The sequence below is a fragment of the Mustela nigripes genome, chromosome 15, assembly GCF_022355385.1.
Source record: "Mustela nigripes isolate SB6536 chromosome 15, MUSNIG.SB6536, whole genome shotgun sequence".
Classification (NCBI taxonomy): Eukaryota; Metazoa; Chordata; class Mammalia; order Carnivora; family Mustelidae; genus Mustela; species Mustela nigripes.
The window spans coordinates 32319176-32339641 of NC_081571.1; the positions used below are offsets into that span (position 1 = coordinate 32319176).

The 20466-nt window shown below is 35.4% G+C and overlaps 1 protein-coding gene across 1 annotated transcript in view; it reads right to left on the minus strand.

The window, feature by feature from the left end:
• The window catches only part of WBP4 (WW domain binding protein 4), a 65709-nt gene that overhangs the window by 38630 nt on the left and 6613 nt on the right, over positions 1–20466 (minus strand). Inside the window, exons 5-9 of the mRNA XM_059378102.1 lie at positions 20029–20196; positions 12951–12997; positions 12410–12485; positions 10015–10208; positions 6004–6167 (exon numbers count right to left, since the gene is read on the minus strand). Of these exons, the coding sequence (XP_059234085.1) occupies positions 6004–6167; positions 10015–10208; positions 12410–12485; positions 12951–12997; positions 20029–20196 (649 nt within the window). The remainder of the gene's footprint in view (positions 1–6003; positions 6168–10014; positions 10209–12409; positions 12486–12950; positions 12998–20028; positions 20197–20466) is intronic.

Sequence of the window (20466 nt, forward strand, 5' to 3'; positions counted from 1 at the left end):
AGAAAAAATAAAAATTTAAAAGGAGGCATTAACATCTGAAAAACTTAAATTATAAAGAAAATTCAATGTATATATTTTAATATATGTATATATTTTAATATTTAAACCTTTGATGAAATACAATATTTAGGAAAAAATATAAATTATCAAAACTGACTAGCATTCAAGAATAAGTAGCTGAAAGTGAAATAAGTTAATCAGAGAAAGATAATTATCATATGATTTCACTGATAGGTGGAATTTGAGATACAAGACAGAGCATTATAGGGGAAAGGAGGGAAAAATCAAACAAGATGAAACCAAAGAGGGAGACAAACCATAAGAGACTCTTAATCTCAGGAAACATACTGAAGATTGCTGGAAGGGAGGGAGGTGGGAGGGATGGGGTGGTGGGGTGATGGACACTGGGGAAGGTATGTGCTATACTGAGTGCTGTGAATTGTGTAAGACTGATGAATCACAGACCTGTACCCCTGAAATTAGTAATACATCATTTGTTAATTAAAAAAAAAAAAAAGAAGAAGTAGCTGAAGCTGCAATGTGTTTAGTTACTGGGTGCTTAGGTGTTCTAGGTACCAACTACATACATGGTACTGTGTTGACTTGTCTTTTCTAATTTATTCTTCACCATAAATTAGAAAATGGAACTATTATTATGCCATTTTACAAATGAAAAAATTGAGGCTCAGGTAGATTAGGCCATTTGCCCACAGTCATGTAGATAGTAAGCACGAATCTAAAAAGTTATCAAAAATTAACTCCCCTAGGATCCAGGACCAGAAAATTGTACTAGTATTTTCTTTTAACCTTTCTAATCCCCTGTTCTCAAATAAACTTCCTAACCCCAAAGAAACCATTAAGTATTCTAGAACATTAAAGAAGAGGAAGTTTCTGGAAAAAGAAAAGTTACTAGAAAGTTACAGGGGGAAGAAAACCATAAAAAGAAATGGAAAATTAGAGATGCCTGGGTGGCTCAGTGGGTTAAAGCCTCTGCCTTCAGCTCAGGTCATGATCTCAGGGTCCTGGGCTCAAGCCCCACATCAGGCTCTCTGCTCAGTGGGAAGCCTGCTTCCTCCTCCCTTTCTCTCTCTCTCTGCCTGCTTTCAATCTCTGTCTCTGCCGAATAAATAAATAAAATTTTCAAAAAAAAAAAGGAAAACTACCTAATTCACTTTATTTAGCATAAATTGGATACAAAAATCTGATAAAGATCTGATAAAGATAAAGATATTTAACAAACAAAAGCAAAACTAAACTACAGACCACCATTCCCAATGTTTTCTACATCAAAGCTATCATTACTGAAATTTACCCAATTTTTTTTATAATAACCCTTGAAATATCTAGAAATAAAGCATACTTCTTCAACATAATAAGGATTACCTATCTTAAGCCAATAGTGAATATAATCCTTAATATAAATTTTAGAGACATTTGCACTCAAATCAGAAACAAAACATACATGCCCCTTTCAACCCTATATCATCGGGTATGAAAATCTAACTAAAATAAATAGAACATGAAATAAACAGGAAATATAATCAACAGAAAAAAGACCACAAAATATCTGCAGACAAATTTCTGCATGAAAAACCCAAGACTCGGGGTGCGTAGGTGGCTCAGTGGCTTAAGCCTCTGCCTTCGGCTCGGGTCATGAGGTCAGGGTTCTGAAATGGAGCCCCTTCTCTCTCTGCCTGCCTCTTTGCCTGCTTATGATCTCTGTCTATCAAGTACATAGATAAAATCTTTAAAAAAATTAAAAATAAACTTAAAAAAAAAGAAAAGCCCAAGACTCAAAATAATAAATTTTATAAATAATATAATAATTCAGCAATACAACTTGATTCAAACTTTTTGAGACCATAACTCCTGGTTAAAGAAATAGTAGAAAACATGGATTTAATTCACAATTTAAAAGAAGCAAATCATGTAAAAATATATGTAATTAAATTTACTAAGCACTTATTATGTGCCAGGTACTGATTTTAATTTTGGGGTACAGAAGTGAACCAACTAGACTAAGTTGCCTACATTCAAGAAATGCAAGGATGAAGCTTAACAGAGAGGCAGTTACAAAGGTTGTGTAAAGAATCATACATGATAACTTGAATAAAAAGAGAGATAAACAACATTTTTGGATGAAAATATGAAATACTGAAAACATCAATTTTTACCAAATTCAACAACTAAAACAGAATTTCAATCATTTTGATTAAAATCACATTATAGTTGTTGAACACTTGCAAAGTCATTTAATTTACCTGGGGAAAAAAATGAAAAGAAAAACAAACAGAAAGGAACTACTTAAGAATATTTTGAAACAAACAAACAAACAAACAAAAACCAGGATATACCACCAGATAGTCAAACATTATCATATAAAATTGTATGATTAAATCATGATAATTAAGTCTTTACGGTACTGTCACAAAAACAGATAGGCTAATAATGGAACAGAATAGTTAGCTAGAGCGGCGCCTGTGTGGCTCAGGTCATGGTCTCAGGGTCCTGGGATCAAGCCCCACATCGGGTTCTCTGCTCAGTGGGGAGCCTGCTCCCCCGCTCTCTGCCTACTTGTGATTTCTCTGTTAAATAAATAAATAAAATCTTAAAAAAAAGAAAAAAATAAAGAATAGTTAGCTAGAAACAAACTGGCAAATTCAAGAATTAAACCTGAGATTAAAAAAAAAGTGTCACTTAAAAATCTCATCTCATATGATGCATCAAAATAATTAGGGATGGATTAAATAGTTATGTGAAAAAGAAGACAGACCATATAAATCAGAAGGAAATACAAGTATATATTTGACTTTTGGATGGAAATTATATCAGTAAGATAACAGATCACAAAAGAAAAAAGTTGGACTAGTTAAGCCTGACAAAATTGTGCACATCAAAATCCATTGTAAGCACAGTTAAAAATCAAACTAAAATGAGGAAAGTCCACCATAAATACAACTAAACAATGGTTTGCATCGTACTACAAAAGGAGCTTGTAGAAATAAGGAAAAGACTAATAGTTCAATAGAAAAACTTGCAAAGACTATTGACAATTTATAGAATACAAAACACTGATAAATATATGAAAAAAAACAGTAAATAAAACTAAAGGTTTTTTTGCTGAATTAGAAAACATTGGGACGCCTGGGTGGCTCAGTTGGTTAAGCGGCTGCCTTAGGCTCAGGTCATGATCCCGGCGTCCTGGGATCGAGTCCCCCTTGCTCAGCAGGGAGTCTGCTTCTCCCTCTGCCTCTGCCTGCCTCTTTGTCTGCCTGTGCTCACTCTCTCTGACAAATAAATAAATAAAATCTTTAAAAAAAAAAAAATTATATGCCCCTGATGAATCACTAAATTCTATCTCTGAAACTGATAATACACTGTGTTAATTAAACAGAATTCAAATAAGAAATTTTTAAAAAAAGAAAATATTTAAAAGCTCAGGAATAATTATTGCTGAGAAGGTCCAAAGGGACAGAAACTTTCAGAAACTGCTGATGGGAGTACAGATTGGTATGCTCTTTTTGGAAAGTAATTGGGCACTGTATATCAAGATTTTTAATATGTCATAACCATTAAACAGGTATTCCATTTCTAGAAATAATCAGAAATGGTTACAGAGTGATATATCAATGTAATAGTCAAAATGTTATAAAATCCAAAAGTGCAGAAATAACCTAACTGCCCAACAGCAAGGGAATGGCTGAGTAAAATCAAAGTACATCTAAATGATTAAATATTATATAGCAATTAAAAATAACACAAAATTCTAATAAAGTACAAAAATATTAACATAATGCTAAATAGGGAAAAAGAAAAAACTAGGTAAAATATTTAAAAATGTTACTATTATCTCTTGGTAACTGAGCTATTCTTATGTTTTTCTTCAATTCAAAAAATTTTCTATAATAAAAATATAATATTTTTATTATATTTTAATATAAAAATATTTTTAGGGGGGAACTTTTAAAAATTAGGTTTCTCTACTTAGGAAGTCAGACATAATCCATCACATGTGAAACTAGCTGACCAAGACAAAATTTAACACGAATGGTTTATAGTATATTTATCACATAGAAAACAAAATACCTGAATTTTAAGAAATCTTAGCTTTAAGTATAGGAGATGTTGGTATAGTAGGGCCATTTTCCTACTGTAAGTCGCTTAAAAAACATCTCTTAGTAATGCAGCCTATTATTTCTGCAATTTCAGCATCATAGTCAGCATGGCTTATCATGATGCCTGGCAATCTGCTGCACTAAATGCATTTTTTCTAGTATTACATTAAGTAACAAATACAACCTAAACTATCATAATGATCGTGACATTCTGACAGCAGTTTTAATCTATACTATGGTATGTTATCCCTGGAGAATTAATTCTTATTAGAACATATAGATCTTTCCTTACTTAGGATGGGGTTATGCCCAAATAAACCCACTATAAATTGAAAATATCCTAAGTTGAAAATGCATTTAGTACATTTAACTTAGCCTAGCCTACCTTAAATAAGCTGAGCACATGTATATTAGGCTACATTGGACAAAATCATCTGATACAAAGCCCATTTTATATTTATATAAAATACTATCTCCTGTAATTTATTGAATAGTATACTGACAGTGAAAAACAAAATGGTTTGAAGTATACTGGCTGTTTACCCTCATGGTCACACTGCTGCCTGGGAGTGCATGAGAGAGAAATGTATAGGAGTGTATCGCTAGGCAGGGGGAAAAGATCAAAATTCCAAATCTGAAGTATAGTTTCTACTGAATGCATATCGCTTTTCCATCATTTTAAAGTCAAAAAAATCCCACGTCAAACCATTACAAGTTGGAGACTGTCAGTATAAAGCTGGCCAAAACCTGCATTATCCTATCTTATGAAAAAATATGATCTTTTCGTTAATGTACAGTTTTAAGAGTAAATAATTTCACTGTAGAAGTATCCACAGAGTAGTCATTTTACATTACCAATTCAAAGCATTAATGTTTTTGGAGAAAAACTGCTAACTCATGTACTTCTTTCCCCCCTGAAGATTTATTTTAACATTTAAGAAATAATTTGTGGAGCTGGGAATGACTTCTTCCTTTTACTGTGTAAATGCTCCAAAGGCAATAACTAATTTAAACATGTAATCTAATAATATAAATCAGGTAATATCCCTACCATGATCTTGTTTAATTGATAAAATTGTTCTGTTTCTTGACTACTGGCTTTATTTTTTAAAAAATTCCATTTATTTATGAGAGAGGAAGAGAGAGCTAGAGAGGGGGCAAGAGTGGGAGGAGGGGCAGAGGGAAAAGGAGAAGCAGATTGCCTGTTAAGTAAGGAGCCCAACGCTGGGCTTGGGGCGTGATCCCAGGACTCTGGGATCATGACGTGAGCTGAGGGCAGACACTTAACCAGGTACGTTTGAATACTGGCTTTAAAACTTCAGTGGAGTGTCGTAAAACATTTTTAAGACGGTAACAAAATAAAAGCTTTTTTCTCACTTTTAGACATATACTATGAAGCCTCTATTGAATATGCAGATATTTGTTTGTCCAACAGAATAATCATGCTGAGTGTGAGAACACAAATGTGTACATGGTGTGAGTTAGCGTGTGAATATGTGGTCAAAAGAAATGTTATATTTGGGTAGGAATTAGAGAGATCATTAGAGGTTGCACTAAGTAACATACAGAATTGCTGAATCACTACATTATACCCCTGAAACAAATATAACACGGTATATAACTATACTGCAACTAAAATAAACAAACAGCATCTCTCCTACCAAAAAAACCCTCATTAACTTACTTTTTAAAAAATAACCAATACTTTACAGTTTCAAATACTCTAAAATACTGAATTAGAAGAGATAAAATCACTCTAGAAATAAAAGAAATGAGCCACACTTTTAATGAGCACCTTATCCTTGAAATTAGTTACTGTGACGTATGGAAGTACTGAGATAGAAAATACAATTTGTATTAACAGTGGGATTAAGTTTTAGGTACTTACTGAGATTCAACTTGTTGTTTAATTTCTTGCCATTCTCCATATGGGTTTGACTTTTTATGAGCTTTGGATTTTTCTTCATTTGGACCTGATGAATTTTGTTCTTGGGTATTTTTTTCTTTTTGTGTTTCTGGTTCAGTTCCTTTATCACTATTTTTATTTTTTTCCTGAAATGTCAAAGTCAAGAAATAACATATTTCAAGCAAAACTACAGGGACACAATTTCATTAACATAATCTTACTGATTTATAAATAATAATATACTAACTCAATATTTTTAATTTGCACATTACACAAAAAATACACATAGAAGAATTTTAAATTTTAATCCTTGATTAGGTTTTTTAATATGTCAGATGTTAAGATACAATGGGCCAAGGCTGGTTTTTAAAATAATCTAGTATGATGTTTTTTTTAAATTCCAGTACACTTAACATACAGTGTAATATTAGTTTCAGGTATATTAGTTTAGTGACTCAGCAATTCCGCACATCTCCCAGTGCTTATCACAACACAGGCACTTCTTAATACCCATCACCTATTTCTCCCCCTCCCTACCCACCTCCCCTCTGGTAGCCATCAGTTTGTTCTCCATACTTAAGGGTCTGTTTCTTGGTTTTTCTCTCCCTCTCTATTTTTTCCCTTTGCTTGTTTGTTTCTTAAATTCCATGCAAGTGAGTTCCTATGGTATTTATCTTTATCTGACTTACTTCACTTAACACACTCTAGTTCCATTCATGTCATTGGAAATGGCAACCTTGCATTCCTTTTTTTTAACAGCTAAATAATAATCCAGTACATATTCATATATCACATCTTATTCATCTGTCAGTGAGCACTGGGCTACTTCCATAGTTAGTTGTAAATAATGCTGCAATAAACATAGAGGTTTGGCTTCTGTAGTTTGCTTAGGGATTTGGCTTCCGTGGTTTTGCTAACATAGTTTGACTGTTGTAAATAATGCTGCAATAAACATTTTTTCCTATAGTTTTGATTTGTATTTCCTTAATGAACAGTGATGCTGAGCATTTTTTCATGTGTTGGCCATCTCTTTGTCTTTAGAGAAATTTCTGTTCATGTCTTCTGTCTATTTTTAGTTAGATTCTTTGTTGTTTGGATGTTGGTTTGTATAAGTTCTTTATATATTTTAGATATTAACCCTTTATTGGCTATGTATTTGCAGAATCTCTTCTCCCATTCAGTAAGTTGCCTTTTAGTTCTGTTGATTGTTTCCTTTGCTATGGAGAAGGTTTTTGTTTTATTGTAGTCCCAGTAGTTTATTTTTGCTTTTATTTCCCTTCCCTCAGTCATATGTAGAAAAATGTTGCTATAGCCAATGTCAGAGTCCTTACTACCTGTGCTTTTTTAAAGGATTTATGGTTTAAGGTCTTACATTTAGGTTTTGTTTTTTGTTTTTTAGGATTTTATTTATTCATTTGACAGAGAGAGAGATCACAAGTAGGCAGAGAGGCAGGCAGAGAGAGAGGGAGAAGCAGGCTTCCCACTGAGCAGAGCGCCTGATGCAGGGCTCCATCCCAGGACCCTGAGATCATGACCTGAGCTGAAAGCAGAGGCTTAACCCACTGAGCCACCCAGATGCCCCTCTCATTTAGGTCTTTGATCCATTTTGAATTTATTCATGTGTATAGTATAAGAAATTGGTCAGTTTCATTCTTTTGCATTACCTGACCAGTTTTTCCAATACCATTTGGTGAGGATGGTCTTTTTCCTGGTGTATATTCATTCCTGCTTTGTCAAAGATTAATTGACCATAAAACCGTGGGTTCATTTCTGGGTTTTCTCTTTTATTCTGTGGATTTGTGTGCCTATTTTTGTGCCAGTAACATACTGTTTTGATTACTAAGGCTTTGTAATATAACTTGAAGTCTGGCCCGCGTCGGGCTCTCTGCTCAGCAGGGAGCCTGCTTCCCTATCTCTCTCTCTCTCTGGCTGCCTCTCCGTCTACTTGTGATTTCTGTCAAATTAATAAATAAAATCTTAAAAAAAAAAAAAAAGAAAAAAGAAAAATAAAAAGAAAATAATATAGGGGTGGAAATAGTTTATGTTCCCAATGGCCAGAGAGAGAAACATCATTAATATAAGGGGCACTGAGTGAAAGATGATGGGATTGTGAATGCAGAAAAGTCCTAATGACTCTACTAAAAAATGCTATTGGAACTAACAGTACATTTAATAAAGTTGTCAGAAATAATTACTATGTGATTTTTTTATATATTAGCAGTGAACAGTTGGAAATTAAAAATTTTAACCTGTACCACTTATATTAGCACGAAACAATTACCCAGGGATAAATCTGACAAAATATGTGACACCGAAAACTCTAAAATACTGTCGAGAGAAATTAAAGCAGACTGAAATAAAAAGAAAATAAAGAAAATAAAAAAGAACAACAAGAAATATAAACATCATGAGATAGCTACTATAAGGCCTCTGCGGCTGCTCCTCTACAAACTGGATACAGCCCTCAGCCTGAGTTCTACCAAGAATTATGGGGTACGTAGAAAAATTCCAGGCAAGGACAACGATTCTAGATGTGGCCTGGAAGTACCCTCTCTCCAGCATCCTTAGATTTCCTTCACTACTCTGGCCAGTAATGTCATCTATGGATCAATGCTATGTGTCTGTTTTGCTTTGCCACCTAGGCTCCCAGAGTATTCCTGGAAAGATCACAAAGCAGGACTAGCAATACTGTAAAAATGTTTAATTTTACTTTTCTGCCATGGATGGGGATTCAGCAGCATCTGACAATCTTTTTACTTGGTTCACTTTCTCTCCCACCCCAGCTGAATAACTGTTTCAATTCATTAATGTTGTCAAGCTACTCAAAGCTCCTCACTCTCAGGAAGCAATCTTGATTTCTTTATAAATGAGTAAACTGAGGCTAAAAGGGCATGACTCTTTCAATTTCCTTCCTGATACCAACTCATCCATAGTCCTACCTTCTTACAGAAAAGGAAAACCTTACCCTATCGAAAATGAGTTTATTCCTCGTTCAAGACCAACCTATCCACCTACCCTTGTTGGTATTCCCACTCCACCTCCTTTCGAGTCCCTCTGAATGAAAGCATCATTACCACAAATCTCTCATGATTAAGAGTCAACGTGTAGCCATCATCCTGACAACCAATTTCTAGGTTTCATCTCATATCCAAACCACATATAAACCATGAACCACTTTTCATTCCTCTATAATTGGAGTTCTTTAAGATTTTTTATTTCTCACTTGACAGTGAGCGAGAGTACAAGCAGGGGGGTGGGGTGGGCAGAGGGAGAAGCAGATTCCCCACTAAACAGGGAGGCTGATATGGGGGTCGATCCCAGGACCCCAGGATCATGACCTGAGCTGAAGGCAGATGCTTAACTGAAGATACTCATTTGCCCCTTTATTTATTTTTTAAAGTTTTTATTACAGTTAGTTAATATAGTCTAATATTAGTTTCAGATGTACAATATAATCTGAGTTCTGCCACCTCAAACCCTGGTGAAACTACTAGAAGGGCTTCATTCTTCTTGTTCTAGACCTAATTAATACTTGACACTCTATTCCTTTAGCTTCTTGGATCTTAAATTCTTCTGCTTCTCTGCATAACTTTCTAGCCATTCTTTCCATTATGAGTTCCTCTTTCCCTGCCTGTCACTTTAATATTTAATGCTGCCCAAAGTCATTTTCCTAGGTTATTTCACTCATTCTGAGATTTAAATTACTACCAGTATGCTGATGGTACTCAAATTAGCATCTCTAGCCTAGATACAGATACTCAGATTTGTATATTCAGACAGCTCTCTAGATGTTCCTGGGGTATCTCAAACTTAGGAAGTCTAAAAATGAACTGTCTTGCCACCAGATAGATACTACAAGTGCTACAACCATTTATCCATTTGCTAAAAATGTACATCTTGGCTTTACTTCTATCTTCCACCAGAAAACTGAGTAAGTCTGCTGAGCTTTCAGTAAATTGGTAAAGTTCTATAAAGAATAAATCAAGAACCTACCTTAAACTTTATTTTTGGCTTTTGTGTTTCGGTAGAGGCCTCTCCTTTTTCTGCTTCCTCTTCTCCATCAGAATCACTATGAGAATCTGATGATTTAGACTCTTCTAGGGTACCAAGTGATTTTTCATCGACCTTACTAGAAAGCAGATCGCCAGAGTGTGGTATGAAATCATCAGGTTTTTCCCATCTGGATTCTATTCAACAAATTTTAATAGTCATGTTATTTAGTTACCAATTCTATTCCAAAGTAAATACCAATATAACACTCCCTGTCATTTACAAATGTATTTTTTTTAACTTTTTTTCCCCACAATATATTATTAAATAATAGCACTACATCTATTTTACACTATCACTTGATTAAGAAGATAATAAATAAGAATTCCCAAAGCACTTGCTCTTTTTATCTTTTGAGAATTGATTTCAATCTGGATTCCAGACACATAAACTATAACCCTAATGGAAAGAGACCTAAGAACTGGGCAACACCTTTGAAGGACTGTCACACTTTATCTGACACCAGTATCAGGAAACATGTGCTAATGAGTACACATTAGATTTCCTGGAATTTATTTATCACAAAGGTTTCCTGGGGTCCGCACAGAGTGAAATCATACTGTGAAGACCTGAATGAATATAATTCGTCATTTTTATACTAGGAAAAAAAATAATCTCCATTGCACTCTACTGCCATCCAGTGGTTTACTGGGCTTTTAGTAAAATGAGAGCCTGGTGGCAGGTATTAAGGAAGGCACATACTGCGTGTGGCACTGGGTGTTATACATAAACAATGAATCTTGGAACACTGAAAAAAAAAAGACAGCATTTCTAATTATCTAACAGTCTCCATTTTTAGTATAATAAAAGGGAAAGGAATGATAAGATTTACTGTCTAACTGAGACACTTTTAAGAGTGAAAGGGGCTGTATCAATAATTACGCTTGCTATACATAAACTGAAACAGTTTGAGGGCAAAGCAGTTTGTATAGCCTCTTATTAAAAGAGGGTGTTTTCTAGGGCGCCTGGGTGGCTCAGTCAATGGAGCATGCAACTCTTGATCTCAGGGCTGTAAGCTCGAACCCTACTCTGGACGTAGAAGATTAGTTAAAAATAAAATCCTTAAAAAAAAAAAAAGGTGTTTTCCAACTTGAAAATAATTATTTCCTTATTTATATTTCACACGAGTAACAAACTTTCAGGAAATAATTTAAGCACCTACTATGTATTACGTACTGTTCTGGGAACTTCATAGATACCCGACCTTCATGATCCAAGAGTATACATGATCATCTCAGTTTTGCATAACAGTGGCTAGAGGTTCAGAGACTTCCCCAGAATCATAAAGCTGGTAACGGAAGAAGCTATGCACTAAGCCCAGAACCAATTCTCCACCTATATTATATCACTATATTATTTTATTCAGTATATTCACTATATTTATTTTATTCAGTATCTCAATTTTACCAAGCTAGAACCATTACTACTGTTGGGCAGGCTAGGTTATCTACTTGGAGGCTAACATGGGCCTTTTCTTCCAAAAAGATTTAATGCTATGTGTTTGGATAGTAGAAATTTGATAAATAATTAAATAAAGACTCTCAAACTTCTACTGATACTATACATATTTTGGAAAATTTAATTGTAGGAGAAACTAACTATAATTACTTGCTGACCCATTCTATAAAATTAAATTAGAAAAAATGTTAACTTGAAAAACTTAGATAATAATTGATAACAGTTATGCATGTTTTATAAATATTTACATATAACTGAAACATTACTGGGATAGTAAAAGTGAAAATCTGACATTCTAAGCCACTGCTAACATAACTTGTTTTGTTTTTAAGAAAGGAAAAGGCAAGTCAAATTAGGTGATTTCTAAGGTAGCTTTCAAAGTAATGATTATATTTCTACCATAATAATTTAAAAAGTCAATAATGGGCACGCCTGGGTGGCTCAGTGGGTTAAGCCTCTGCCTTTGGCTCAAGTCATGATCTCAGGGTCCTGGGATCGAGCCCCACATCTGGCTCTCTGCTCAGCAGGGAGCCTGCTTCCCCTTCTCTCTGCCTGCCTCTCTGCCTACTTGTGATCTCTCTCTCTCTCTCTGTCAAATAAAGAAAATCTTAAAAAAAAAGTCAATAATGATAAAGTAAAAATAATCTTTAAAATTTGTGAATGGCACATCAAGTAAGAATTATGAGCAACACAGTATATTATATATGAAAACCTTCCTGTTCTTCCATTGTGTTGTTTTTAAATTACAAAAGTAATATACACATGCTATGGATATGTATTGATCGCTATACTAAAATTCCTAAGTTCCCTTCATCAGCAGGCTAATAAGCAGTTCCAGGTACAACTTTATATAGTTAGGATAATCAAAGGTCATACTTACCTCCTGTTTCTGTATTGTAATAGTAGGTATAACCATCTTCACTTACTCCTTCTACCCAAACAGTCTTCCCTGCTATCTAATGGGAAGAAAAAAACCAGCATAAACGGAAGATAATGATGTAGTTATACTATATGAAATAACTAAGGCATAGAGTCAGCTACTTTCCCTTTCCTCTTAACACCTGGGAATTAGAGAGGCAGTATTGACTATGGCCAGGAAGCTTGGTTTGTGTTAATTATAAACTAACTTTCAGAGAGAGAACATTGCACCTCTGAAAGATAGGAACAATTCTTTGCAGATGGACAGGGACATCTGAATGCAATGGACTACAAATTAACTGATGATATTTGCCCTGCATGGAGTTTTTAGGTAGATATCAATTTTTCACCTCCACCCAGTCTTCTCACAAAAGAATATAGGAAGAAAGTAACAAAGTGTGTGTAGGGGGCCTTATTTGGAAGTAAATTTGCTTAACAGAACTCTTTTATAAAAAACCCAGAAACCAATCAGTTTAAAGACACTAACAGTATGCTTCAGTTACCTTTTTTAAGTTTCCTTGAAATCCTTCTGGTCTCTCCCATTGGGATGCTTAAAGCAAAATATACTTCATTAATACAATTTTTTCACTTTAAAAGAAAAACTTCTCAAAAAATTTAATTTGGCAAAAATTTATAGGACATTTAATGTGTACAAAACACTACAGGCCTACAGTTAAACATAGAATTGAAAAATAAAAAGAAACAATATACATCCCAATAGTATTATACAGAACATATTTGAATGATATTTAACCAAGAAGGAAAAACAGAATGAGGATTAGAAGTTACTGGGACTGGGACGCCTGGGTGGCTTAGGTGGTTGGACGACTGCCTGAAGCTCGGGTCATGATCCCGGAGTCCCAGGATTGAGTCCTGCATCGGGCTCCCAGCTCCATGGGGAGTCTGCTTCTCCCTCTGACCTTCTCCTTGCTCATGCTCTCTCTCACTGTCTCTCAAATAAATAAATAAATAAAATCTTAAAAAAGAAAAAAAAAGAAGTTACTGGGACTTCCACAAGAATTCTTAGATGCAGGTAAGATCTCGCAGAATTCAGAAGTCTGTTTTTTTAAAGATTTATTTATTTATTTGAGAGAGACAGAGAGCATACAAGTGAGTGTGCATGCTTGTATGCATGGGAGGCTGGGAAGAGGGAGAGAACCCTAAGCAGACTACCTGGGGGCTCACAGAGCCTGATGCAGGGCTTTATCCCACACCCCATGAGATGATGACTTGAGCCAAAACCAAGAGATGGATGCTCAACTGACTGAGCCACCAAGGTGGCTCGACCCAAGGATCGAAAAGCTTTTTTAAAAGTTTATTAATATTTTTTTTAGTAATCTTTACACTCAACACAGGGCTCAAATGTATGACCCCCAATTTAAGAGTCATGTGTTTTTCTGACTAAGCCAGCCAGGTGTCCCAGGCTTGATGAGTTCTGAAGAAACGAGATGGTCGTTTGACATCCTAGGGAGGGGAGAGTGAGAAACAATGAATGACTTAAGATGAACAAGATGAAAGATGCAGGAATTAAAAACAAGTACACCTGACCCTTGAACAACATGGGTCTAAATTGTGCAGGTCCACTTACAAGCAGATTTTTTTCAATAAATATATTGGAAAATTTTTGAGAGATTTTTTGACAGTTAAAAAAACCCTCACAGATGAACCACATAGTCTAGTAATACTGAAAAAATTTAAAAAAGGTATTACTATAAAATATAGTATATAATACATATAACACACAAAATGTGTGTGTCAACTGTTTATGTCACCTGTAAGGCTTCTAGTCAATAGTAGGCTATTAGTAGTTAAGTTTTTGGGGAGTCAAATGTTATAAAAACCATATGATCCAGTAATTCCACTATGGCATACACTTGAAGAAAATGAAAACATTAATTTGAAAAGATAAATGCACCTCTATATTTAGAGCAGCATTATTTATATATTATAATAATGTCTATTATTATATATAGACGGATACAAAAGCAACCCAAGTGCTCATTGATAGATGAGTGGATTAAAAATGTGAGATACTCATCTCTCTCCCTCTTTCACACACAGACATGCACACACACACACACACAAATATTACTCAGCCATAAAAAATAAAATCTTGCCATGTAAGAGCATGGATGAACCTAGAGGATATTATACTAAGTGATATAGATCAAAGAAAGAAAGACAAATACCATATGATTTCACTTACATGTATAGTCTAAAAAACAAAACAAACAAAACCAGACTCTTAAATATTGAGAACTGGTGGTTGCAAGTGAGGGTGGTGGATGGCTGAACACGTGAAATATGTTAAGGGGAAGAACAGGCTCAAACTTCTAGTTATAAAATAAATAAGCCATGGAGATGAAGAAAAGGACAGCAGAGAGAATATAGTCAATAAAGCTGCAATAGAAGTGTACTGGGACTGCAAATGGGGTGAGCATGGGTTAAAGTTTGGAACTGTCAAATCACTATGTTGTATACCTGAAACTAATGTAACACTGTATGGCAACTGTACTTTAAATTATAAGCAGATTTTCTACCACATGGGGTAGGAGGGTCAGCGTCCCTAACACCTGTTGTTCAAGGGTTTTGCTGAGAGCAAGACTAGAAACGGTAGGATGGCGAACAAAGGAAGCAAGGAGTTAAAAGGGAGAAACACATAATTAATAGCTCTTAAAAATCTTTTTCATAAAAGATTTTACCTATTTATTTTAGAAAGAGGGAGGAAGGGGCACCTGGGTGGCTCAGTTGGTTAAGCGTCTGCCTTTGGCTCAGGTCATGGTCTCAGAGCCCTGGAATGGAACCCCACATCGGGTTCCCTGCTCAACGGGGAGTCTGCTTCTCCTTCTGCCTGCTCTACCCCGCCTGGCTTGTGCTCTCTTTCTCTCAAATACATAAATAAAATCTTAAGAAAAAGAAAGAGGAAAGAAAGGAGAGAGCATGGGGGTGGGGAAGCACAGAGGGAACGAGTAAGAGAGAGAAAATCTCAAGCTGACTTCATACTGAGAGCCAGGAGCCCGATGTAGGGCTTGATCCCACAACCCTGACATCATGATCGACACTGAAATCCAGAGTCAGATGCTTAACCAACTGAGCCACCAAGGCGCCCCCTTAATAGTTTCTATGTAAATCTAAGAAAGACTTGTGATCCTTAGCAAACACAATCATTTGCGGTTCACTGCTGAACTAACTAACATGTACTTCTCTTAAGGCTCAGTGGAAAATGTGATTATTATTATTTCCATGTAATCCAAAAGTGTGATTCTAAAAATTGTAATAATTATAATACTGACAGCCCAATGTTTTTTTCATGATTAACTCTGATCTCATTTCCTACCTTTCTGATCATTCTTTTCTTTCTGTATTTTCTTCTTTCCTTCAATATATGTACTATCCACCCTTCGTACTTGTTCTCTTCTTTCTCCCTGTGATCTCATATACTCCTAAAAGTTCATGTATTATTTACACTTCTATCCTGCCACATTACTGAACTGCTGTATGAGTTCTAGTAGTTTGGGGGTGGAGTCTTTGGGTTTTCCACATAAAGTATCATGTCATCTGAGAAAGGACAGTTTGACTTCTTCTTTGCCAATCTGAATACATTTTATTTCTTTTTGTTGTCTGATTGCTGTTTCTAGGACTTCTTGTACTATGTTGAACAACAGTGGCGAGGGTGGATATCCTTGTCAGTTCCTGATCTCAAGGGAAAGGCTCTCAGCTTTTCCGCATTGAGAATATTCACTGTGGGTTTTTCATAGATGGATTTTATGAAATTGAGGAATGTCCCCTCTATCCCTATAAGCTGAATAGTTTTAATCAGGAAAGGATGTTGTATTTTGTCAAATGCTTTTTCTGCATCAATTGAAAGGACCATGTGGTTCTTGTCTCTTCTTTTATTTATGTGTTCTATCACACTGATTGATTTGAGAATGTTGAACCACCATCGTAGGGTTAAATCCCACCTGGTCGTGGTGGATAATCAATGCACAGAAACAAGTTGTTTCCTTATACACTAACAATGTAACTGTAGAAAGAGAAATTAGAGAATCGACTCCATTTACAATAACACCAAAAATCACAAGATACCTTGAAATAAACCTAATTAAAGAGGGAAAAGATCTATACTTTGGGAACTAAAGGACACTCATGAAAGAAACTGAAGACATAAAAAGATGGGAAAACATTCCATGCTCATGGATTAGAAGAATCAACACTGTTAAAATTACTATGATATGCCCAGAGCAATCTATAGTTTCAACACCATCCTAATAAAAATAGCAATAGCATTTTTCAAAGTGCTGGAATATACAATCCAAAAATTTGTATGGAACCAGAAAAGCCCAAATTGGCATCATGTTCCCTGATTTCAAGCTATGTTACAAAGCTGTGATCACCAAGACAGCATGGTTCTGGCACAAAAACAGACACATACATCAATGGAACAGAATAGAGAACCCAGAAATGGACCCTCAACTCTAGGTCAACTAATTTTCAACAAAGCAGGAAAAAGTATACAATGGAAAAAAGACAGTCTCTTCAATAAATGGTGCCGGGAAAATTATACAGCTACATACAGAAAAATGAGACTTGACCATTCTCTTACACCATACACAAAGATAAATTCGAAATGGATGGAAGACCTCAACGTGAGGCAGGAATCCATCAAAATTCTAGAGGAGAACATAGGCAGTAACCTCTTCAGCAGCCACAGCAACTTCTTTCAAGATACATCTCCAAAAGTAAGGGAAAATGAAAAGCGAAAATGAACTTTTGAGATTTCATTAAGATAAAAAGTTTCTGCACCACAAAGGAAACAGTCAACAAAACAAAGAGGCAACCCACGGAGAAGGAGAAGATATTTGCAAATGACACTACAGACAAAAGGCTGATACCCAAGATCTATGAAGAACTTCTCATACTCAACACCCTAAAAACAGGTAAGTCAAAAAATGGGCAGAAGACATGAAAAGACCTTCTCAAAAGGAGACATACAAATGGCTAACAGATACATGAAAAAACGTTCATCATCATTAGCCATCAGGGAAATTCAAATCAAAACCACACTGAGATACCACCTTACACCAGTGAGAATGGCAAAAATTGACAAGGCAAGAAACAACAAATGTTGGAGAGGTTGTGGAGAAAGGGGAATTCAAGTTGGTACAGCCACTTTGGAAAACAGTATGGAGGTTCTTCAAAAATTAAAAATAGAGCTACCCTATGATCCAGCAATTCCACTAGTGGGTATTTACCCCAAAGATATAGGGGCAGTGAAAAGAAGAGCCATATGCACCCCAACGTTCATAGCAACAAGATTCACAATAGCCAAACTGTGGAAAGAGTCAAGATGCCCTTCAACAGATGGATGGATAAAGAAGATGTGATCCAGACACACAATGGAGTATAACTCAGCCATCAGAAAGGAAGAATACCCAACTTTTCCATTAACATGGATGGGACTGGAGGAGATTATGCTGAGTGAAATAATTCAAGCAGAGAGAGTCAATTACCATATGGTTTCACTTACTTGTGGAACATAAGGAATAATATGGAGTATATTAGAAGGAATGGAAAAGTGAAGGGGGGGTAAGTCAGAGGGGTAGAAGAACCATGAGAGATTGTGGACTCCAAGAAACAAACTGAGAGTTTGAGTGGTGGGGAGATGGGTAAGCCCGGTGATGGGTATTAAGGAGAACATGTATTGCAGGGAGCATCGGGTGTTATATGTAAACAATGAATCCTGGAACACAGCATCAAAAACTAATGATGTACTATGTGGTGACTAACATAATTTAAAGAAAAAAAAAGATATTATCTACATTTCTAGACTCAATTTATCTCCCAAATGCCAGACTATAATCAGCCACTGAAAACTACCACATGAATGTTCTGGAGGTACCTCAACCTCAACATTCCAAAAACTGAATTTATTATTGTCCCACTTTAACCTACTCTATTTCTGTATTCCATACTTCAGGAAATGGCACGATCTTCCTAGCCCTCCATGACATAGCGCCAACCTATTTTTGTAGCCTCTTTCTTCTGCTACGACATCTTCAGAGATCTGTATATGTATATACATTTTTAAAGTAAGCGTTTATTTATTTATTTTTAAAGATTATTTGTCAGAGATGGAGAAACTATAAGCAGGGGAAGCAGCACATAGACAGAGAAGGCTCTCTGCTGAGCAAGAAGCCCGATGTGGGCTTCAATCCCAGGACCCTGGTATCATTACCTGGGCTGAGGGCAGCCACTTAACTGCCTGAGCCACCCCAGCATCCCACAGAGAACTATATATTTTACCTCTACCAAATGACTATTTCCCAAACTTTCAAACTTTTTATTTTTTCATTTTTTTTTTTACTTTCAAACTTTTTAAACCTTCATATTGTTCTACCTGTTTGGAGTGCTTGCTTCACCCTCATAACAAACTACTACAATCTTTTTCAATCAAAATATCTATAAAGTGTCTATACCATGCCAGGCACTGTATTTGGTGCTAGGGATACAAATGGTGAATAAGAAGACATCATTCTTGATGTTCTCCTTTTAATTTATAAATGGGTTCAAAAGTAATTTCTGTGATAATCTCTCACATCTACATAATCACACTCCCTTACAATTTGAAGTTCCCACACAATTTTACATCTCTATCACAGCACTTTAAAACTCCTCCTTGTATTATGCTTATTTCTAATCTTAAATTTTATAATTCTGGATGGTAAGATGCTACATAAATATATTTACTTATCTCAGAATTAAAATGAATAAGTCCTCAATACATTTAGTTTTAAAGGAAAACAAAACTGCTTTTGATATTCCCACTGGAAAACACCACTGTGTATTTTATTAGAAAGTGATATCCAAAACATGAATAGGAGGCTGGGTTCTTTACTACAAGATGGCTACACAAAAAAGAAAATGGTTCTGGTTCCCAGTCTGGTTTTGGATAGAAAATCTCTCCCACAGAATATTTTAAGAACCTCTGCAATTTGTAAAGTGGATCTGAAATGCCTTATTTCCATGTAAATTGCTTTATTTTAATGTAGTTCATGCTTTCAAAAGATACTCTTGAGATAATATAATGCTTTAATTAATTTGAAAGGATTCCATTCCTTTAAAATTTTTTTGTTGTTGTTTTTAATTTGAGAAAGAGAGAGTGCAAATGAGAGCCCAAGCAGGAAAGCACAAGCATAAAGGCGGGAGTAAGGGAGAAAGAGCGAAAGGGAGAAGCAGCCTTTCTCCTGAGCGGGGAGCAAGACGCGGGACTCCAAGGGATTCGATTCCAGGACACTGAGATCATCACCTGAGCCAAAGGCAGATGCTTAATTGACTGAGGCACCCACGTGCCTCATAAGGAACCCATTCTTAAGGGCTTAACTAAGTATAACATTGAGTCACTATAAGAAGGATATCTTTTTCTTTTTTTTAAGAAGGATATCTTTTTAAAGGGCACATTATTTTTTTACCATTGTGGCAAAGATGTCAAGTTACAGTCTTCCATTGTTTAAATGTTCCAATATTAACTAGAACAAAATAAACAGTCAGTTATCATTCTTACCAGTTCTATGCCTGACCTACCTCCCGTGATAAGATCATAATAGTAATGGTAACCCTCAGAGGTTATGCCTTCTACCCATCTGCCCTTTGAAGGGTCTTTTTTCTTTTTCTTCTTTTCCTTCTGTTGCTTTGGTGCAGAGGTAGGTGGGATAGTGCTTGTTACTGGTGATATACTTGGCTCTGAAATTTCTAGAGAAAAAGATAAAAGAAAGGTGAAGTACCAACACTTTTTTTTTTTCCTGGTATGAAACAACTAATAATGTTACTCCAATTAAAAGTCTGACTAGAAGATTCTTTTGGGAACTTGACAAATTATAAATAAAGCTCATTTTGAAAACTAAATATGCACAAATATCCAGAATTATAAAACAGAAATGATAAGGGGAATCTAATTCTACCAGATGTTAAAACTGACTCTAAAACAATTGGTATATTAAAAAAAAAAAAGTAAAATGAATC